The sequence below is a fragment of the Diachasma alloeum genome, unplaced genomic scaffold (assembly GCF_001412515.2).
Source record: "Diachasma alloeum isolate Michigan unplaced genomic scaffold, Dall2.0 Dall_scaffold_00315, whole genome shotgun sequence".
NCBI lineage: Eukaryota > Metazoa > Arthropoda > Insecta > Hymenoptera > Braconidae > Diachasma > Diachasma alloeum.
This window is the reverse complement of record NW_021680454.1, coordinates 655719-677913: the sequence shown is the minus strand read 5'-3', so window position 1 is coordinate 677913 and position 22195 is coordinate 655719. Positions and strand designations below refer to the sequence as shown.

At 39.1% G+C, this 22195-nt stretch overlaps 3 protein-coding genes across 11 annotated transcripts; 2 read left to right on the top strand and 1 right to left on the bottom strand.

Annotated features, from left to right (window-relative positions):
- Nucleotides 1-584: 584 nt before the first annotated feature.
- LOC107040028 (WD repeat-containing protein 7) lies at nucleotides 585-16638 on the bottom strand. Of its 8 annotated transcripts, none has more exons than XM_015259925.2 (16): nucleotides 16544-16638; nucleotides 14684-14859; nucleotides 14156-14388; nucleotides 13811-13953; nucleotides 12190-12380; nucleotides 11757-11902; nucleotides 11513-11533; nucleotides 9861-9951; nucleotides 9151-9471; nucleotides 7597-8246; nucleotides 6446-6651; nucleotides 6114-6251; nucleotides 5879-5947; nucleotides 5290-5385; nucleotides 4463-4675; nucleotides 585-4244 (listed from the first exon to the last, which is right to left on the bottom strand). In XM_015259925.2, exons 2-16 carry the CDS (start codon nucleotides 14846-14848, stop codon nucleotides 2398-2400), a joined length of 4530 nt encoding a protein of 1509 aa, XP_015115411.1. In that variant the 5' UTR covers nucleotides 14849-14859; nucleotides 16544-16638; the 3' UTR covers nucleotides 585-2397. The 8 variants fall into 8 exon arrangements, with proteins under 8 accessions (XP_015115411.1, XP_015115410.1, XP_015115412.1 ...); XM_015259924.2 differs by lacking the exon at nucleotides 11513-11533 and adding an exon at nucleotides 10588-10614; XM_015259926.2 differs by lacking the exon at nucleotides 11513-11533 and adding an exon at nucleotides 10588-10614 and having other exon boundaries at nucleotides 13832-13953.
- On the top strand, nucleotides 16114-20293 carry LOC107040030 (dnaJ homolog subfamily C member 21). Its single transcript, XM_015259932.2, has 2 exons — nucleotides 16114-16871; nucleotides 18263-20293. The coding sequence occupies exons 1-2, from the start codon at nucleotides 16823-16825 to the stop codon at nucleotides 20176-20178; spliced, it is 1965 nt and encodes a 654-aa protein (XP_015115418.1). The 5' UTR covers nucleotides 16114-16822; the 3' UTR covers nucleotides 20179-20293.
- On the top strand, nucleotides 17291-22191 carry LOC107040033 (methyltransferase-like 26). Of its 2 annotated transcripts, none has more exons than XM_015259936.1 (3): nucleotides 17291-17340; nucleotides 20352-20392; nucleotides 21155-22191. In XM_015259936.1, the coding sequence occupies exons 2-3, from the start codon at nucleotides 20358-20360 to the stop codon at nucleotides 21786-21788; spliced, it is 669 nt and encodes a 222-aa protein (XP_015115422.1). In that variant the 5' UTR covers nucleotides 17291-17340; nucleotides 20352-20357; the 3' UTR covers nucleotides 21789-22191. The 2 variants fall into 2 exon arrangements, with proteins under 2 accessions (XP_015115422.1, XP_015115423.1); XM_015259937.1 differs by lacking the exon at nucleotides 17291-17340 and adding an exon at nucleotides 20180-20231.
- Nucleotides 22192-22195: the final 4 nt, after the last annotated feature.

The following is a 22195-nucleotide window of genomic DNA, read 5'->3' as shown; positions in this document are numbered from 1 at the left end:
TGAAATTGGGAATTTCGAGTTTTGCATTCAACTTCGGTTGCAAATTAGTTTGCAAGTGTAATTATGGTTTATAAATGAATAGATGGCGTTATAAATAAAGTGACAAGGCAAAATATTGTGTGAATTATGGAAATCGGATCCTGGGGTTCGATAAATTGGTGAATGAGATCTTTTCTACTGAGAAATATCTCTTGAAAAAATGTCTGTAAATCCGAAAAAAATGAATTTGTAGGAAAATTATAATTATTCTTATTCAATGTTTAGAATCGAACGTCATGAAAATTGAAGGGCAAATCCAAAGAACGAAAACGATTTTTTCATTAAACATTTGTGAATTTACAATGTGATTGAGCAAAAATAATTGAATTAAAATTGAAATTTCATTTCCAGTGTAGTAATAATTTTCAGGAGAGCAACATCAAATTCAACTTTGAGGGAAAAAAGTATTAAAAAAATTACATTAAAAATATTATTCAAGAAAAAAATCCAAAAATAAGAAAAAATACTGAAAATCAAAAAGAACGCCAAATTTTCACCAGTGCAATAAAAAAAAATGAATGAATAAAATAAACGCCTTCTCCAAATCTGTTCTCATATATCATAATATATTCCATCGACATTACACTCTTAATAATTAATACATTAAATACATTTGTCTCATTATTACAATAATCATTAACAATGAAAACGCGTAATTGCATAGAAGCGGGTGTTTCTTTCACAGTTCGATCAATTGTACATCAATTCACTGATCATTGGAAGTGGAGAAGTAGTCTGTTAACAAAAGTTCAGGAGAAAGATTATCCGAGGGTTGCGTTCTGCGACATTAAAAATTATCTAATAATTGTGAAACAACCCTTGATGACTCAACACGTTCATCAACGCGAATATAAAATAAATCGTAGTGAAACGTGACTGAATCAGTGGCTCGTCGACGTTTTCTCACTGACTAATGACTTAAACAAAGTATATCACTAAAATTGACTAAGTAATCTACACTTTTTTCCTGAATTATTAATAACAAAACATAAAATATTCTGATAAATTCAGTAGTGGCTTGGGGAATGTAAAAATTCAAATTAAACATTTTCATTGAATTTTGATTAATAAAAAAAATTTTGTTCATTATTTCCAATTTTTCCTGCAACTCAGAAAAAAGTCTTGACGCTTCCCTCTAAAATCACAGGAAAAATTACATGATTTAACACTTAAAAAAAAAATTGAATCCTCAAGTTTTCATCCATTTCATAAGTGAATTATCCAAGTAGAGAACGTATAATTAATTTAATAATGGCAAAATCAACGAGCCACTGATCACCTAAAAAACGGAAAGCGTCGCCTGGTGACGGGACAAGTACAATTACATAACATTCTTCAATATCCGTAATAACAATAATTCAGTTTTTTACACAGACACGTGGGGTATAATACTAGTGCTTTAGGACTCTTGCTGGTGTACGTGAGGGAGTAATCACACATTACCGACGTTAATTAGCCTTTCGATCTTTAAATATTAACAGAATAATTATATTACAGGGTACGTTAGTCCTTCTTATTGTCGGTGGTTTAGGTTTTTCTTTGACTCCGTATAAATAATTTCAGCGGTTATTCGATTCTTCGATTGAATGAAATGAAAGGATAGTCAATTCGTCAATTCAATATTCATCTCGGGGACAAGTAACTTCAGGAGAAAATTAATAGTCATTAACCATTTTCTCTTGAAACCCCTTGTTAACATTCTAATTAGACACTCAATTTGTCGTTGAAAACCATCTATTCATTCGAAACTTAAATATTCTCAGTCGACTCTTGTGCGAAATTTCCAATGCTGTCATATAAAAAAAAAATATTTTCACTTCCAGAAGTTAATGGAGCAGATGTCCAATTACGAACGCTTTAAATCGATAATATTCCTGTCTCTTCACATAATTAATTCACGAGTCTATTCCACTGATGGTTTGAACAGTTAATCGTTCACTCGTTAAATTTTCACACTTCATTCAACGTAGAATCCATTCAACCTGTGTTACATACTGTAAATAAATAACAATCTTACTTAAAAATTGAAATGATGAACTGAACGATGAGTGGGAGAAGACTAACAGAATTTCAATAATTAAAATCCACGTGATGTGTGCTTCGATACCAGCGAACTGTCGTCCGTAACATTTTATATACATTATTGTGTATATTTGGTATTTACTTCCAGTATTCCATATCTCATAAAAAAAAACAAAATTCACTAGTGAGTTTATTAATTTACCTTTGCTATCCTGCATTCGCCCAGTCAGCTGTCGAGAGAAACAAATTGAACTATGAATTAAGAAAAGAATCTTTTGTAAAGAATAATTCTCCCCTCGTTTACTCTCCTGGTCGATTTATTTATCTATTACTCGATTAGACGTTGAAACGTGTCTCAGAGCCATCAGCCAACATCAGGGTGACGGTGCGATTGTTGATCCAGATTAAACGGGCCAGCCGCATTGGATTCAACCTTGCTACGTCGTTTATCGGTGCAGTACTGTACGATTTTACACAACGGGTCTGGGAATTTCCTAGGCCGAACATTCCGCTGCTTGTTTGCTGCCAGAAGCATAATTTGTTTTCCGTGCAGGAGTAACTGACTAAGAATTTTCCCTCCGGTGAGAAAGCGCAGGCAGTAACTGGGGCTTGATGAGCCAAGACAGTCTGACACTTGACAGTGCCACGCAGTTCATACAGTGCCAATTGTCCACCCCTGCTGCCAACGGATATTCTCCTCGTTGCTGAGCAATGACTGACCTGATTGAATCTGCATACGGCTGGGAATACCTCGTTCAATGGCTTTGTCTTCAAATGACCTGGATCCAGACAATGCAGAATGATATCCATTACCTCAACCAGGAGATCGCTCATTTCGCTCTGCATCTTATCAATCAGCTGCTCCACAATCCTCAGAATTTCGGGTTTAGCCCTGGCCAGAACACTGGCCCCCAAATTAACATTAAGAGTTTGAGCATTCTGCTGAAGTGTATTGAACCTAGCCACCTCCCTCGCCATAGTAGTGATGAAGGCAGCAGGCCTAGCAGTGGCAATCAACGTCAAGGCATGCCTCGACGTTCTGCAGGTGTCAGCAGCTGGAGTGAGTGGAAGTCCATAAGTCATGCTGGGCACGAGTTTATCGGCATCGCAGCACATCTCCAGCAGCCCCAGGAGTACCTTGGAGACATCGAGATAGGGTTCCCAGACAGTGAAGCCCCTTCCAATGAGATCAATGGCAGCTCTTCTCAGGGAAGTGTGAAGAGGAAGTTTGGGGGAGGACGGAGCATGCAGGAGGTGCATCAGGGCCATGCTGGTCAGCCTCGCGAGATTATTATTCCCAATGCCAAAGCCCTCGACCACTGAGCTCTTCCTCCTCTGATCGCTGTCACGCTTCTGATTGTTGGCAGCCACATCCTGGCCAAATTCAGCCCCAATGACCCCTAGAAGTACAACAGCAGTCGTCTGTTTCCTCTTGAGTTCAGCAACACTCGAGGGCTTTCTCGCAGCACAAATTTCCTCCGCCAGCTCCTCCTCCTCGTCCTCCTCCTCGGGGTTCGCCTCGACCACTGGGGTGGGACTGCCTGAGGGGGGCGAGTGGTTCTGGGGCTGGGGGACTATGGGCTCCTGTGTGCTGTACATCGGAAGGTACTGCGACCAGCTGTCCACCAGGGCTTTCCTCCCCTTCGGCCCCATCCTCCCGAGTTCAGCTAGCAGCAGTGCCTGCGCTGCCTCACGCACCTCCAGGCACTGGTGCTGCCATCGCCTCGCCATCATCTCCACCTGGAGGCGCTTGAAGGTCTTCGAGCCACCCATCGCTGTCACCTTGTCCGGCAGGAGGACGCAGTGCAGCGTCGCCAGGAGGCTCCAGCCTTGCTTTATCTGCGCCTGCTGCACAGTGAACATCTCCTCGTTCTCCTCCTCTGCTTTGTTCCAGTTTACACCCGCGCGATTCCCAGGTCGATGCATTTTACGGTTGCGCTCTTGCTCGGGGACGAAGGTGGCATTGTTCATGGACATCAGGGTGTTGGCGAGGGCCACCACGGCGAGGAGGTGGTTGCTGGTGAGCGTCGTCGAGAGCTCCCAGTGGGCTCGCGCTGTGAAGGCTTTGGTGAGACGGTCCTGGTGGACTAGCTCGGCGGGGAGACGCTGCTCGAGCTTTGTGGCGGGCTCACCTGCTGGCTCCAGGTGGGTTTGCCAGGTCGGCAGGAGGAGAGACATGTAGCCTGCAATTGGAATGAGCGGTCGGGATTATTATCCGGAGTTTAAGGATGTCCAGGGATTTTGGATATTTTTTTCTCCAGTGGAATGATTTGCTGCTTTTTTAGGCGGACATGAGAGATTTTGTAATGATTTCATTATTAAACACGTCAAATTATGAATAGATCCATAGAAAGGCAAATTCTAAAGTCAATTTATTCGAAATTCATGGAAATACTTATACCTCCTTTCGACAAAACCCCGAAAGACACTGGAACCATAGGTCTCAAAAGTCCCAATTTGCCCTCGCAAACTCTGTCAAGATCAGGATCCATGCCCCAGGCATGAAGAAGACTCAGTAATAATTGTGCAATCTCCATCGTTATATTGGGTTCACTGAACGTTCCACTCCTCTTCAAGGGATTTCTGGAGCTATCGCTATTGCTCCAGCCTTCACCTGCGAAAATTCCCAACGATCGGACTTTTCCTCATGATTAATTAACAATACTACCACAACCACAACATCTGGTAGAGTGCACTGACGCAGTGAGAGCGTGCAGTGTGCTAAACTATTAAATAAATGGAATGAAAAAAAAATTAATGAACGGTGAGACTCCATCAAGCGGTACTGCAAGTGTTCAGAGGCATTTAAGTATCAAAATGCATGAAATAAATCAGCGATAAATTAATAAATGCTAGAGGAATGACTGTCAACATCTGTCAACATCATGAAATGCCTGGAAATAAATCAAAACATAAAAACAAGTCTAAATTAAACGATTCTAGTTAATTTCAACCCTTCAAAAGCATTTCGAAGAAAAAAATAACAAAGAAATTAACAAATTTATGTAAAATATGGCTTGAAGGATCGAAAGCATCTCTAAAATTAGCAAAAAAAATATATTAGTCCTCCTATTTCTATGGATGTAACGAAACACATAAAATTTTGCTGCAAATGAACGATGGTGAACATTGACGAAATAATAAGCCAAATAAAAAATGGAACTCCAGTGCAACACATGCGACGATCGAGAGAGCGGTGAATTTCTCTCTCGATGGGCTGACCTTTACCATCTAGTGTTGACGGTTTGAGGCCAACGCTCTCGACCTTTGCCTGCAATTTAGTGTGAACATTCTCAGCGCCCTCCTTCATTTTTGCCAAAATACCTGTGGAAGGAATTTCAGTTTACCCTGGGGAGGTTCTTTCCAATTGCTACGAATGACAACAATACAAGATTTGCAATGGAAATTTAGGATTTTATCGGAGGCTGCAGTTATCAGAGTAATGAAGCCCAGTTATTGACAAGTTGAACTAATTTAATAAAATTTAAGGAATTTTAATAAAATTTTAATAAAGTTGAATTAATTTTTTAGTAAAATTAAATTAATTTAATTGATTAACCATCAAGACTTAATTTTTTCAATTAATTCGGCTTATTACCCTTGCCACATCCTCAACCAAAAATTAAACCAAAAACTCTGCGTGAATAATTATTTTTTGCGCTTTGGGATCAACTGAAAACGAAAAATTGCACCTCATGATCGACGAGTAACGAACAACAATAAATAATAAGCCTGTTAAACAAAAGAGCATATTCAGGGAAGAAAGCTGGGTGTTACGATAAAGTTGAGGAAATTAATTTGATGAGGATCACGATACCGTGTCGGTCTTTCTCCTTGAGAATTCTCTCCATATCCCCTGCCTTATCCTTCACGCGACCGAAAAAGTCTGCAAGGACACGAGGAGTATTTAATGGTACCATCGTTGCATGATCACCCAAATGCAGCAAGTTCATAATAGCAATTTTCGTTGTTCAGAATTTTTTGCAAGCATTTTTCTTTCAAAAATGCTTCACATATATAGCCCCATGTTTTCTCACTTCATGCAGGCTTACCTGCAATTTTTTTATGGGCATCGGGACTTGCTGACTGGGTCAGTGCTGCAACTTTTTGATATTCAGAGGCAGATATCAGCCCCTGTGCCTCCAATGATCCAGGAGACATGGCACCATACTCGTCGCTCAATAATTGTACTGTGTAAAAATATTGTGAGCAACAAGTATTCGAAAATTGTACGTTCAACGCTCCTCAGATATATTTTATTTCTGTAAAATCATTGATGTAAATACTCCATACACGAACGATTTTACTGCAAGAGGTCATAGGATTCGAGAATAATAAGAGGGACTAGTGGAAAAGATTGGGAATATGGGATATTTGATCCTACCTATTAAAGCCTCAATGTCGAAGAACATGATGTGACTCTCTGGGTCTTTGGGGTTGCTTCTGAATCCCTGGATCATCAGTGGAGCTCCCTTCGTCTTGATCTGATTACCGTGATCGTTACCATGCCCTCCGTGGAGCTGCTGGAGCTGGTGGAGGCCTCGTTGAGTTGCGTGACGAATCGCGGATAAATTTCTGTGCCTCAAACCCCTAGAAAATGAATTCACTATTTGTAGGTAATTTTATATTTGTAAAACTGTAATTTTGGGGAATTTAATTGTTATTTTCAGGAGAATGACATTCGATTTAATTCAAGGAGGAGTGAACGCTGATTCCGACTATTTAAGCGACGGGCTATCCAGAACGCTCAAACTTTTTCGGAAAAAGTAAAAAACAAAAAATTTTTTTTTCACCCGGGGCCAAAGTGTCAGATCTTGGATTTTTCCAGGGGGAAAGTCGACTTTCGCCAAAATCGAATTTTTTCGCCGAGTGAAAGCTAATTCCGACTATTTAAACGACGGGCTATCCAGAACTCTCAAAAGTTTTGGGAAAAAGTAAAAAACAAAAAAATTTTTTTTCACCCGGGGCCAAAGTGTCAGATCTTGGATTTTTCCAGGGGGAAAGTCGACTTTCGCCAAAATCGAATTTTTTCGCCGAGTGAAAGCTGATTCCGACTATTCAAGCGACGGGCTATCCAGAACGCTCAAAAGTTTTCGGAAAAAGTAAAAAACAAAAAAATTTTTTTTCACCCGGGGCCAAAGTGTCAGATCTTGGATTTTTCCAGGGGGAAAGTCGACTTTCGCCAAAATCGAATTTTTTCGCTCAGTAAAAGTTGATTCTGACTATTTAAGCGACGGGCTATCCAGAACGCTCAAAAGTTTTCGGAAAAAGTAAAAAACAAAAAATTTTTTTTTCACCCGGGGCCAAAGTGTCAGATCTTGGATTTTTCCAGGGGGAAAGTCGACTTTCGCCAAAATCGAATTTTTTCGCTCAGTAAAAGTTGATTCTGACTATTTAAGCGACGGGCTATCCAGAACACTCAAAAGTTTTGGGAAAAAGTAAAAAACAAAAAAAATTTTTTTCACCCGGGGCCAAAGTTCAATTTCAATTTTCTTCGTTAACTACGGAGTCAAAAGTAAAGAGAATCTCTTGTACCTGAAGAAATGAACAGCAGGATTAGCCAGCCCGAGTTCCCCGCCAGCAGCAGAGCCCCCGGAGGCAGCGATAGTGTTTTCATCGCAAGCATAGAGCACCTCCTCAGCAATAATACCATGGAGAACCCTGTCCAGATGTCCAGTCTCCATCTGCCAAACGTAGACCGCTCCATCGGAGCACCCGATGATCATGAAATCATCGAGAGGCCTCCACTTGATGGTGACAACGGGGAACAAGTGTCTCGAAGCCAGAACCACGCATTTTCGTTCAGCCAGTGAGAGAAGTGTCACCGAGTGATCCGAGGCGACACTGCACACGCACTTCTGGATCCTGGGGCTGCAGTTGTCGGGGGGAACCATCAGCTGGGTGATCTCCCCCGCGTGGACGCAGAATCTGTGGATCAAGGTGCCGGCGTAGAGGTCCCACAGGCAGACTGCAAAGTCCACGGATCCCGAGACTAGGTGGGCCTTGTCGTAACGTGGGGCTGCACTGTGAGGGTACAAGAGACAATTCACACGACCCGAGTGGCCCAGCAGGACCTGGTGGGGCGGCCAGTCGTCGTACTGCTGGTGATTGCCGTGGAGAAGCTGCAGCATCACCGTTTGCGTCGCTGGGACGATTATAATACTTCCGTCCTCACGACCAACTACCTGTTGATTATTTATTTGGAGTAATTAATCAACAAGTGCACTTGGTGAAGTCACAGGCTTCTCTTGATTTAAGGACATCCAACTACTTTAGCTATTTTTTCTCCAGTGAAATTTTTCCGGACATTTCACAATGATTTTACTGTTTAAACTCTGTAGGCCTGAATTTTAATCTTGATATTGAACCGTTAGAAAACATTTTAAAACTTGAAACAGAAAAAAATTAGAACGTTTACTTTTGGAGGAAGACTGAGGAAATGAGTTAAAAATGGAAATTTTTGAAAATTACGAGCAGTTTATCGTCATTAACTTATTCATATTCAGGATTCCACCAGAACTTGATTTCATGCCTAAAAAATAAGACTTCCGAGAGTTTAAACAATTTAAATTATTTATTCATAAAGAACGAATGTTTAAATGAATAATAATTCTATGCAAAATGTAGTTTAAATGACGCTGAATATTCATGTTTTTTTTTTTTTATTTTTCTCAGGCATTTTAATTCACAAATTTGATGATTGAAAATGGCTGTCCTTAGGATTAATTTTTCATATTTGGGAAGGTGTTTTTGTTCCAGTTTTTCTCTTTTTTTGTGCAAGCTAGAGATCTCATTTCTAGCATTACCAATGCGTCACTTTATGAGAGGCAATTTTGTTGTTGAAAGCGGATCAATTATTCATCTTGCGATTTTTTTTATTCAAACAAAATTTAATTGAGAATATTTTTTTTGCCTCTCAGTCATGAAAACTCATGGAAATTCTTCCTCAAATTTAAAAAAACAGCTTCAGTTCAGTAGAATTAATTTTTGTAATATTCCTTGAAGGACTGGGGCAAATCGAATAGTTTAAATAAATTGTTTCCTGTTATTTATTATAATTTAATGGAGAAGCATTGTAGTAGAACGAACCAGTCTACTCTGTTGTGGAAGATAAATACAAGCTGTCAACTTGATTCCATGACTGTCCCCAGAGTCCAACTGATCCAGAATACCAACAGGTGGTGGTTTCATATCCTCCCAAGCAGCCTCAAGACTCGTCTTTATCGTGGGCGCCAGAGTCGGTGGATCCGACTTCTCATTCTGCGTTATCTGGAGCACCTGCTGGGAAGTCACCTCCGGCACTGTCCAGAGGATCACCACACCCTCGCTGTCACCTCGGAGTAAGTACTTGAGAGTCTTGTTCTGACGCTGAACTGTGACTAGGCGCATTGCGGGGGGACACGACAGTGGCTTCAAAAAATTTAGAAAATTTGATAACAAATCTACAAACAATGAAATTAATTTACTGAATTAAAAAAATAACAGGATAAGCCAATATCAATTGCACAATTTTATTTCGAAAAATGATAACACAAATAAATAAATAAATTTTCTTAACATTAGCTTTGCGTTTCGATTTTCAAAACAATATGAAAATTTTATTTTTTTGCCATTTCTAATAAAATCATCCTTTGGGTGTAAAGCGAATTAATTATAAATTATTAATGAAAGAGGTAATCTTGAATAATTGCAATTAAAGAATATTCAAATAACCCAGGATAAAATAGGGCTTAAATAAAACGTTTGATGTTCACTAGATAAATTTGCAAAAATAGTTAACTAAAGTAATGTTCACTTACCTTATCCCCTGGTTGTGTCAAAATATAGTACAACGATGGTTGATCATTGTCAGTCGACTGTTGATGGAAGTTCGTGTTTTCTGCCACGCTACTGCACACCCAAACAAATATTAATGGAACCCCCACTCCCCCAGGCTAAATCATGATAAACAATTTACGAATATCCTGGGTGATTACAGCCTTACACATCCGTAAACAGTTGACCATAAATTGTTCAAAGACACGAACACAGAGAAGCTAGCACACTCGCATTTACACGACTTATACCCCAAATGTCCGATGAATTTAATCAGGATTTTTTAAAATCAATGAGAAAACTTGTCGGGAAATTATCAGTTATCATAATTTCTCAGTCACTGCGAATCACAATAAATTATTCAGAGAACTTTCCACGTTCGTATTGCACACAAAGCTGCCAGAAAGCGACAACAACATAAAAATCTGAAGAAATATCGTGATGGTGCATAAAAGAATGAGTAGAATGCAATATTTGTGATGAAATTGATTGAACAGATACCAGAACCCTCTCCCCATGGAAAAATGATGTCAATAGTGCAGAGAGACGAATTAAAATCGTCTTCAGAGTTCTCTCAACCGTTTCTACTGATTTATACATTTAATGACACGTGAAATAGTGAAAGAGTGATGAGAGAGAGAGAGAGAGATACGATAGGACAGGCGTTTAAAAGGTAGATTATCATATGTATTATGGTAATAATGGGGTTACCTGCTGAGAGCCTTGCCCTTCAGCTTGCTACAATAGACCAGGTCCCCCGGAGATTGTGGTAGTAATGATACGTGATAAGAAACATTCACCAAAAAAAAACAAATGATGATTTTTGCGTTAAATATCGACGGAAACAGATGATTCAATTAATTGTTATAATCGTGGTTATTTCGATCGTAGAGATGGGATCGCAGTTTAATGATTAGTGCGTTATACAAGTGATCATGGGCTTTATGATTAAAGAAATATGTTCTCAAACAATTTTTCTTTAAATTAAAAAGAGAAAATTGAACATGTGAAGTTTAATTTGTTTTTAAAATAGTTTTTTTTCTAATGAGAATTGTTCAAGAACATGTTTTTTCGCTCAGTGTACGAGTGGTCATGGGTTTTACGATGAATCTTCCAATTTTATGGAGATAAAAATGCTGAAAAAATCCTAATTACTGTTCTGAAATGATTAATTCTCGTTGTTCACAATTGTAAAAAATTTTCAAACACTTTTGAAACTTTTTTTCAATGAAATGTCATGCAAAAATCGTAAACTTGATATTTCCACGTATTATTCTCAATTTCATTGTGGTTGAATGAATGATCATAAACGAATGAAATGACAACAAAAGAATTAATATGTGCATTGCCAGCAAGTGTTTTCATCGAGCAGCCGCAATTTCATCTGATTAAAATAAGTTATAAAACAGTATAATCTGCATTCTTTGCCATTTAAACCCCAACACCAACACTAGAATTCTAAATTTATGATTAAAAATTGCCTAGATTAATCTACATTTCCATGGTAATTATTCAAATATCAAATAGCAGCGCGTTAATGATTATTATTAAACTCTGTATTTTGTCCTATTATTCTTATAAATATACTTTGGTCAATTAATTTAATAATGCAATTTCGGCGTGCAAAGTAATCTACCTTTCGAGCTGTACCAGAGCCCTACAACCAATGGAGAAAAAGGAAAAATCAGTACTTGGAGAAATTCAACAAGAAAATAACATGAAAATAACATCTACTCTCAATCAGTGGAGGTTGAACCTGACTCGACAATTAACGGCAAAGTTCGGATTTTTTGTATATTATGAACCAAAAAATTGTATCTGGAATTCGCTGAATTATTGTGTGAAAAAATTTGAGAAAATAAATGAGTTGAGGTACGAACTTTGAAGGCAATTTGTACAGGTAACCGTGGCCCTCGTCGCTCCATACGATGACTCTGTCAGCAGCCAAGAAATCACCAGCCATCCACCGTTCTCCGGGTCGTGCTGTCACTGAACAGAGGACTGAGAAATCTCCAGCGTCAAATATCTGAACAAAAAAATTGTAGAATTGATTCAAGACTGAAGTTATGATTTGGCGAATTTGTTGAATTAAATTTCAGGGAATTCATTAATTGAAAATTTTATGGAGAGTTATTTCCGCTGAAAATTTATTTCATTTGCTTAATTTCATTAAATTCATTGTGGGGAATGAAAATCCTCATTTTCTTCATGATTTTTCTTCATTCACTGGATGCAAAATATTATTTTTTCTATTGGAAAAAACGAAAATGGCCCAATTGAGAATAATATTAATTATTCGTGTGCTGTAATTACCTGCCAGTACTTTGAACAAACAATGAGAACAGTCCTCTGATTGTAAGGACAGCAGGTCATCGCGAGAGCATTGAGACACCTGATCTGCTTGCTCTCGTGCTCATAAAGTGGTTCACTATTACGATTCTCATGTCCCAATAGCGTCCACACTTTGACTGTCCCAGTGGTGGAGAGTGCAAGTACCACGTCATCTTTAAAAAATTTATTCAGCTGTTGCATGGTATTCGAGTTAAATTCTCGAACATTACAAACAAAGCTACAGTATCCTATTTTTTTACGACCCAAAAATCCTTTTGAAACTCAAAAATTCCTCCGCATGCCCGAGTCCCCCTCCACTTGATCAAATCCTCCCCTTGGTGAGGACAAGCACATGCTCCACATGAATTAATATCCGATCAATTCAATCATTGCATTAATATGAAATTAGTTCATCAGTTGACAATGATATTCTGAATTTTTATTATGTTCACTGCATGCAGTCTTCTGTCTACACCAGAAATTTATTCCAATTTAAATTCAAGAACTTTAGTTGTGACATTAGTTTCGATTTTAATCAAATGAAGCAGATAATATTGAATGTGAAATTAAGGACGGAATGGCGAATCTTAATGAGTTGAATTAAATTAGTTTTAAAAATTATTTTTTCAACATTTTTTTCTCAACCTTGATCATTACAAAGATCTTCAAATAAAATATGGAATACGATTCACTTGAATTAATTTTAAGGAGGAAATGCCCGCAAAAAATTTTCGAAATAAAATATATATTTTTTAAATTTGAAATAAAAAAAAAAGAATAATAAAAATATTTAGAATTCTAGAAAAATCAACTCGTTTTATCCTGTCCCACCACTCCGCCACCTCGTCCTCTCCCGAATGAAAAAATTAGTTGAAGAATGAAAATAAATCCAAAATATTTTTATTTTAGTGAGCGAACACTGCGCATGCTTTCCGTAATCACCAGAAAATAAAGACATTCTCATCAATTAATTATTAAATACTCTGTTCTGTGTATACTTACGACGTGTATGGTATTGCTTAAATAATTATGAGATAAATGGCGTTGGGAAGATGGTTTAATGTGGAAATGGTTAATGATTAATGAGAGATAATGAGAAGGCAGTAGAGATATATACAGACTGATTAATCGACCAAAATCAATAATGAGGTATAAAAAATATGAAAATAAATATTTCCGCTGGGATAATGAGACAGAACACAATGACGAATGATCGAAACCTAAAGAGTTCGTGATAAAGAGACTGATCAGCTCTCAGAGAACCAGCCCTTTATCTCTGAAACGTATGTACATGCTGGAACATTGAAATTATCATTAACTTGAAAGACTCTGTCCACTCAAGAAACTTGTTACAAATTTTTCCCAAAAGCTAACTAATTAGCTTTCATAAAGAAAGGTTTTCCCTCGTTGTTAGTAAAAAATTCCCAATAAACATTGCCAAGAACAATTATCCTATTCATTTACTTTCGTTAAAAAAATTAATAAAAATAATTTCATCGTTTAACATTTGAGACTCGAGACTTGAGAAACAAAAAATTAATATAGGAGTAAAAAAGATCACTGATTGAGGATAAAAGCGTAGGTGTGATGAAGTGTAACTAACTTGTGTGCACGTAGAACCGACCTTTCCGTTGGGCCGGCCGTAGCACGTGCAGTGCGCTGATCCAGTCTGGATGTACACGTGAACTCAGGGTGAATAGTACTTCCAGACTGAATGGATCCATCACCAATACTTCAGGATAATACCTGGGGAGGTAAGAAAAAGAAAATCAAATATTATAATGTAATTTATTAAGCCTATTTATTTATTTTTTGGATTACCACGTTGATATTGTAAATGCGATTGGTTGTTAATATAAAAAAATAACAAATAGAATTTACTGTAATTTTTTCTATAAAATTCTGCAATAAAATGATGAAAAAAACAGAAAGAATTGGAAATTCTCACCCAGAACAAAACAACCTGACGTCCTCTCCCCCGGCAGACACATAAGGAAGCATCTGTGTGTGAATATTATTCAATTTAACAGCTTCACGACACTTTCCGTCTACCAAGTCCCAGGTGCACATCTCTCCACTCTCGCTGCTGCTCACGATGTAGTTCTGCTCCATTATGACACTGGCACGACTGAGACACATTATCGGAGCCGTGTGTCCGACCAGTAGACATCTAGGTGTCATCTAGAACCAGGGGAACAAGAGTTAAAAATTTAATTTAATTAAATTCCCTCAATTCTATTAATTTTCATATAATAATTTGCCTGAAATTTACAATTTCCATTGTATTAACGAATTGAAAATTGAATTGAGTTGAATTTCCCTGATTTTTATTAATTTTCGTAGAATAATTGATTTGAAATTAACAATTGCGATTGTTTTTTCATCAAATTGCCAATTTTAAGTTATAGAATTCCTCGAAATTCCCTCGGAAAATTGTTAACGCTAATTTAATTTGGTTTTATTTTATCATTATTACCTTTAAGGTGTCTGGGTCGACCTGCCACAGACAGATTTGTCCATCGTAGCATCCAGTGACAAGTGTCTTCTGGTCCCTCGATAGATAAATACATGATATGCAGTGAGTCGGTGCTATCCGGCCCCAGAGCACAATGGGAACTACCAGACTCGGGCCTGCCGTCATTTTGAATCAACCTGGAGACAATTATCATTCAAATTACCCATGCTCTCTCCATGCGTGAACATAATTAAACGTAATCAGCATTCTATTGGGTCTCAAGGTTCCGCGGGATTGGGCTATTATTAAAAAACACCGGAGAACACGTTTAAGCGGATGAATTTTACACTAAACGTTCGTAATGTAAAATTAGAAACTTTGATCTGTCGATATCGAGGGATGAAGTTTGTTGTGACTTTGTGAAGGGGAGGAGTTTATTTCGGTTCGAGTGGATGGAGAAATTATTATGAATTACGAATGGAAAATTCCCTTCACTAATGCCCCCCCAAAATTACGAAATTTGCTCTCCCTGGAAGGAATATCTAGTGTTAATTATCATCACGACCTCAAGAATTAAATTTAGAACTCAAAAGCCTAAATAATAAACTCACTGCAAAGAAATTTACGAACAAGTGCGTTGAATCGAATTAACGAATGAAAATACTTTTCTGAAGTCACTAAAAAAATAATTGCAAAAGCCCTGACCAGTTCTAAACACGAAAACATGCCAAAACCACTCGAGAAATCCGTGTCTTCACCGTATGTTCCTCGAACACTTCAGAAGACACTTGAAACCGTTATCTGTACCATAAAAACAAATCAACACCCATTCTTGCAGTTTGCAATAGTCGCATTCATTACCTTGACTCACAAAATCGTCTTCAAACTTCAATCACCGAAGATAACGAGTTAAAACATTTAGAAAACAGAATCTTCGTCGCGTTGAAATGCGAACGGAAAATCCCCTCCACCGAAATTACGAAATTGACACTGAAATTCGATGAAAATCGAGGAAGTGCTCTCCCTGGAAGTGATACCTCGTATCAATTATCATCAAGACCAAAAGAAAATTTTCCTCCAAAAGTAGACTCTAATTTTTTTAGAATTAAAAAATGTTTTCCAACGGTTCAATATTGAGATTCAAATTCAGAGCTGCAAAATTTAAATAATAAAATCATTACAAATGATAAATTAATTCCCTCCCGCCGCAAAATCATCTGCAAACTCCAATCCCCAAAGACAACAACTCGAAACGTTTAAAAAACAGAATCATTCTCGCGGCGAAATGCGAACGGGAAATCCCCTCCACTGAAATTACGAAACTGACACTGAAATTCGCGAAGACCTCGCGAGATAACTGGGTAGCCATCGAGGAAGTGCTCTCCCTGGAGCTGTCACCTTCCACCAATCATCATAATCTTCAAGGCCACAGTGAAACAACAGTCCCGATAACTCTTTGTTTATCCTGCCGAGCAAACGCAGTCATTCAAACGCCAGCAGCGGTTAATCCACCGCCAAAGATCGTCGAAACGTCACTGATAAACTCGACTATTGGATAATCTGTCACACCGGTGGGGAATTCCACTCACTCACCATACGATCTCTCATTTTCCTCGCCCAAAAAAATTAATCGATTGGGAAAAAGAGCGCAAAAAATTGAAACGAATAAAATTCGTTAATGAACCCTCAGATGTTCGTAATCACGCGACGACGGGGATAATTGAGAGAAACTGACTGATAATATTGCAACAGTGTCTGGCGAATCGCACGAGACGTCACTGTCAATCCCACACTTGTCGTCCACTCGATAATCCCTCGTATCCGACGAATTTAATCGAAACAAACGCCAGAAATGAAACAATTGCACGTGTAGTGACTCACCAGAACGGATGATTGACGACGGCTAGCGATTAAATCCACGCGAGTGGCTGAAGTGTGTCGAAAAACACTGGAGAATCACCTACGAGAGCACTGTCGGGGCCATTTTGGAATAGAGTGGGCGATCAGCTGTTTCCGATGAGCACTGCGCACATCTCGGACGCAAATCGTGACACTTTCGGGGAGCGGTCATTTAAATTTCTTCCGCGCTCCGAAATGAAGTCAACACTTCAACTCAGTCCCAGTGTTGATGAAAATTCTGATTAATTATAAAAATTAAGAATGAAGAGGGAAAGATACGACTTTTTTAATTGTAGGAACTCCACATCGGGTGAGTGAAATTGAAAAAATAATTATATTGAGGATTTTTTTTTAAGTGAGACTTGATTTATCGAATGGGTGATTTTTATTTTATCTCATGGTTTTTTGCTCCGAAATGTCATCAATACTTTAATAAATTTTTTAATTTATTCATCACTCAACCTCAATGTCGCGGAAAATTTCCGTTAATTGTAATGATTAATTGATTTTATTTTATCGTTTTTGCATCACTTAATCTCAATGTCGCGGGAATTTTCAATTAATTGTTAAAAATTACATTGGACATTTGTTTTTCAAGCGTTGAAATGAGACTTAATTTATCACATTTGCATTATTTATTCAGCCGAAACGGACGGTAAACTCCACTTGAGCTCACCCTCGCCGCTAAATCAAATGTTTGACCGGGATAAATAGGCAACCCACGTTGTCGACGGATCAATCAAGTAGTTTGAGACATCGTGGGGATACATGTCACTCCGGTGAGCCCGAGTTTATTCATTCATAAATTAATAGAATAAGCGAAAGAACTCATTTTTGGTATCCGTTACCCGCGATAATTGGTCAGGATTCTTTAATTGTTGAGGTGGTGTCAGCGAACTTTTTGAGATTCGGCTGTTGCCATCTCCAGCAGCTGATCCTAACCTAGAATATTCTTCGGGAATTCACTTTACTATTGTTTATTTTTTTTAATCGGTCGGTTGATTCCGAAATGTGTTTATTGATCGGAAATAAGGAGTACGAATGACGCGTTGATATGGTTTAGTCACCATTTTTTAGAGCCGCAAAAACAATTAATTTTAACAATTAATTAAAAATTTCCGCGACATCGAGATTGAGTGATGAATAAATCAAGAGATTTATTGAAGTGTTGATGACATTGCGGAGCAAAAAACGATAGAATAAAATCAATTAATCATTACAATTAAACCAATCATATATTTCATATATATTTAAATATTATTTTAATTTAAATATATATAATAATAATGAAGAAAACAATTAATTAAAATTTTTTGCGACATTGAGATTAAGTGATGCAAAAACGATAAAATAAAATCAATTAATCATTATAGTGAATTTTATCACTATATTGAATCAATATAATTTTTTCTTAAAAATAATATTTAAATATATATAAAATATAAATATTATTATTATTATTTTTATATATAATATAAATAATATTATAAAATATTAATATTATTATTATTATTATTTAAATATATATAAAAGATATATTTCATATATTTTTTCTATATAAATTGGGCCAATTTAAGCTATATTTCAATACATTTTTCAAAATATAAATTATTCGCGTGGGAAAGCCTGAAAACCGCGTTAGGATAAGCCAATCCCTCCGCCCTGACAGCAGAAGTAAACCCGCTAAATGTGTTCCACCAGCGCCCGCCGCCAGGATGAAATGTTACTACGAAGTGCTCGGGGTGCCCCGTGACGCAAGCGACGACGCCCTGAAGAAGTCCTACCGCAAGCTAGCCCTGAAATGGCACCCGGACAAGAACCTCGACAGCCCGTCCGAGGCGAAAGAGCAGTTCCAACAGGTCCAGCAGGCCTACGAGGTCCTGTCTGACCCTCACGAGCGTGCGTGGTACGACAACCACCGCGAGGCCATCCTGAAGGGCGGGATCGGGGAGAACTACAAGGACGAGTCGATAGACCTCTTCCAGTACTTCTCCCCGAGCAGCTTCCGGGGCTACGGGGACGACGAGAAAGGCTTTTACACGGTCTACCGTCGGGTCTTCGAGACGCTGGCAGCTGAGGACGAGGAATTCGCGCGGGAGGGGGAGTCCGACGAGGAAATCCCGAGTTTCGGCGACGCCAACAGCCCTTACGACGCCGTTGTGCACCCCTTCTACGCCTATTGGCAGAGCTACTCGACGAAGCGCTCCTTCGCGTGGCTAGACCCCTACGACATTCGCGAGACGCCGAACAGGCGAGTCCTCCGCCTCGTCGAGAAGGAGAACAAAAAGGTGCGCGAGAGAGCGAAGCGCGAGCGGAACGAGCAAGTCCGCAATCTCGTGGCGTTCATTCGGAAGCGAGACAAGCGAGTGCAGGCGCATGCGCAGGCGCTCGCGGAGAGGGCGCTGGTGAACGCGAAGAAGGCTAAAGAACGCCAGAGGCAGCAGCTCCTCGAGAGACGGAGGGAGCTGGAGAGCCACGCGGTCTCGGACTGGTCAAAATTCTCGAATATCGAGGCGGAGTTGAAGCGCATCGAGGCCGATCTGGCTGCGGAGTTTGGGGAGGAGCTCACGGGGGATGAGGACGATGAGGAGGAGGTGGTGAACTCGAATGCGCTGTACTGCGTGGCTTGCAACAAGATCTTCAAGACGCAGAAGGCCTTCAGCAATCACGAGAAATCGAAGAAACACAGGGATAATGTGGGGGCGATGAAGAGCGCTATGGTCGAGGATGACGAGAACTTTTGTTATAGCGATGAGGGGGAGGGGAATTCTGGGTCTGAGGGGGAGGGGAGGGGAGCTACTGGCCCGGAAATGCCGGACTTCTTGGTCAATCCTGAGACGACGAAGGGTGAGGATGAGGATGATGAGGCGTCGGAGGGGGAGTTAATCTCAGATTCTGAAGATGATGATGATGATGATGGGAAATTGGATAGAGTGGGGGAGAAGAAGAGGAGAGGGTATACTGTTGTCGAACCTCAGATGGACACGACAGGATATCTATTTCCGGGGAGTGAAGAGCCAAAAGAAATAGAGGATGAAGGCACGACTGAGGGGGAATTGGTGTCGGACCAGGAGGACGAGGAAGAAATGGTTGTGATGAGTAGAAAGAAGAAGAAGAAAGGAAAGGGGGTGAAGAGTCCTGTTGTCGACGAGAGTGACGAGTTCGATGGTGATGTTGGGTTGTCCAAGAAGCAGAGGAGGAAGAGGCAGAATAGGGAGGAGTTACTGAAGAAGAGGAGGGAGGATAAAATAGATGGGGGGGATGTCGAGGATGAGGGGAAGTCTGCGGAGAAGGCAGAGTCAAGTCTTCTGGGGGTGAGCGCCACTCCGGCTGTCAAGACGAAAGGGAAGAAGGCGAAGGAGTCGAGAAAAGCTCAGAAGCAGGCGGAAGTCAAGTCGAAGCCCCAGCGTGGCAAAGGGGAGGGGAAATCCTCGGATATTCCGGACGTCGAGCACTTCTGCGTGACTTGCAAAGCGGAATTCCCCAGCAAGAATAAGTTGTTTGATCATTTGAAGAGGACAGGGCACTCGGTTTACTTACCGACCACTGCGAAGTCGAAGAAAAGTCAGGAGAGGAAGTCCAGGGGGCGGGAGAGGCTCGACAGCGATACAGAATGAATTTATTTCTTTGTAAATAGGTGGATAGATGGGGAGGTGGGCGACAGAAAGATGTAATTAATATAATTTATTGTAATCTGTGACGAACTGACAGCAATAAATGGATTTTTTATCTCTGTTTAGTGGTGATGATTTTCCCAGATGTAATTAATGTGACGTATCGAATATTTCAGGTCACGATGATCAATACTATTCATGCAGCTGCTCATCACAGGTAATTAAGGGCGCAGGGAATGAGAGATGAATTAGGCAGTTCATTTAGATTTTCATTTCATAAAGAGCCAAAAGCACAAGGTCAATTACAGGATCAACTTGAATTATTATATTCAGCGTCATTAAAATGGCATTTTGCGCAAATTTATTACTTTTTTAAACATTCGTTGTTTATAAATAAATAATTGAAATTGTTTAAACTTTCGGAATTTTTTTTTACCCACGAAATCGACTTCTAAGAAAATTCTGAATATGACTAAATTTGTTACGATTTCGAACAAATGATTTTTATGGTGGAAAATTGATTGTTTATCAATAATTTAAAAATGCAAATTTTTTAGTTATTTCATCAATCTTTCTCCAAAATTTTTTTGTAAACTTTTCAATTTTTTCAGCTTCTTTAAATGTTTTCTTATCACTGTAAAATGTGAGAAAATTAGGGTCAAATGGGGCTCAACTGAAAGCTTTGATGTTCGACTACAAAAGTCAAAAATCATTTCACTGGAGAGAAAATAGCCAAATTATTGATATATTCCGTTTAAATAAAATACTAGCAGCTATTATTTCCGCATACAAAGACCTATTATTCTTTTATCCATTATCTATTTTTTCATTTATTAATTAATTTTTTCATCTCAATTATCTTGGTCACCCCCACTTAATGAATTGAGTAATTTTCATCTCTTCATTTTTTCCTCGCAATCGGACAACATCCATCAATAAATAAGAAACTCCTCGTAAAATCTGGAATAATGATCTTCAGGTCAGCTTCAACAGCTGTGAAGAAGCTGATCTACCCGGCGGCAGATCGCAACAAGGACCCGATCTTGCGAGTCCTGAAGAGACTGATTCACCCCGGAGCGGACCAGACCCTATTAGAGATCGCCTCAGGCTCAGGTCAACACGTGGCTCACTTCGCTCCTCACTTTCCCCAAGTGACATTCTACCCCTCCGAATTCGACGCCCATCTCCTGGGGAGCATCATCGCCCACACCCAGGACTTCAACAACGTCCGCGAGCCCCTGCACATCGACGTCTCCGCGGATTGCAGCACCTGGCCTGGTTCACCGTTCAAGGAGAAGACTCTGGATTACATCTACTGCGCGAATATGATCCACATATCTCCCCTGAAGTGCACGATTGGGCTCTTCAAGAACGCGGGAGTTCTGCTGAAGCCTGAAGGACTGTTAATCACTTATGGGCCTTATGCTGTCGATGGAAAAATCACTCCCGAGAGCAATGTTAATTTTGATAAGTCCCTGAGGTCTCAGGACCCCGAGTGGGGCCTCAGGGATGTCAGGGACCTGGAGAAACTCGCTCTTGAGAATAACATCAAATTAATTGAAATGGTTAACATGCCGGCTAACAACATGACTTTAACTTGGAAAAAAATGTGAAGTCGTCTCAATTATTCTTGAATTTATTCGTTTATGTCGCGGATACATCACGGAAACTTCAGTATTTTAGAGAAATTAGGGGCGTAATTGAGGAGATGAAATTCATTCAGACATCTGCATAATCGTAAATTTTGAATAAGTCAACTGTTAATATGACTCAATTTTTAAATTGATAAATTAGTCATCAATTAAATATCCATAAATTCGAAGTCTTTTTTATGAAATTTAGAAATATTTACTCAATAGGGAATTGGAAATTTAAATTATCAATTATTTTATTATGTCTCAAATTTTAGTGAGAAATGAGTGAAGTTTAATTATTTTAAGGCACAACTTCTCATAATATGTTATGGAAAACAAAATCACATTTTAATTGGAGAAAAATATATATAATTGAACATGATTTC

Bases quoted from the DNA above. Each gene is read 5' to 3' on its own strand.
- LOC107040030 (XM_015259932.2), top strand. From the start codon at position 16,823: ATGAAGAGGGAAAGATACGACTTTTTTAATTGTAGGAACTCCACATCG. The intron at 16,872-18,262 runs GTGAGTGAAATT...GTGTTCCACCAG, and splicing joins TTGTAGGAACTCCACATCGG to CGCCCGCCGCCAGGATGAAA.
- LOC107040028 (XM_015259924.2), bottom strand. From the start codon at position 14,848: ATGACGGCAGGCCCGAGTCTGGTAGTTCCCATTGTGCTCTGGGGCCGG. The intron at 12,381-13,810 runs GTTAGTTACACT...AATTTTTTAAAG, and splicing joins TCGGTTCTACGTGCACACAA to ATGACGTGGTACTTGCACTC. The intron at 4,676-5,289 runs GTAAAGGTCAGC...GAATTTTCGCAG, and splicing joins CAAACCGTCAACACTAGATG to GTGAAGGCTGGAGCAATAGC.
- LOC107040033 (XM_015259936.1), top strand. From the start codon at position 20,358: ATGATCAATACTATTCATGCAGCTGCTCATCACAG. The intron at 20,393-21,154 runs GTAATTAAGGGC...AATGATCTTCAG, and splicing joins CATGCAGCTGCTCATCACAG to GTCAGCTTCAACAGCTGTGA.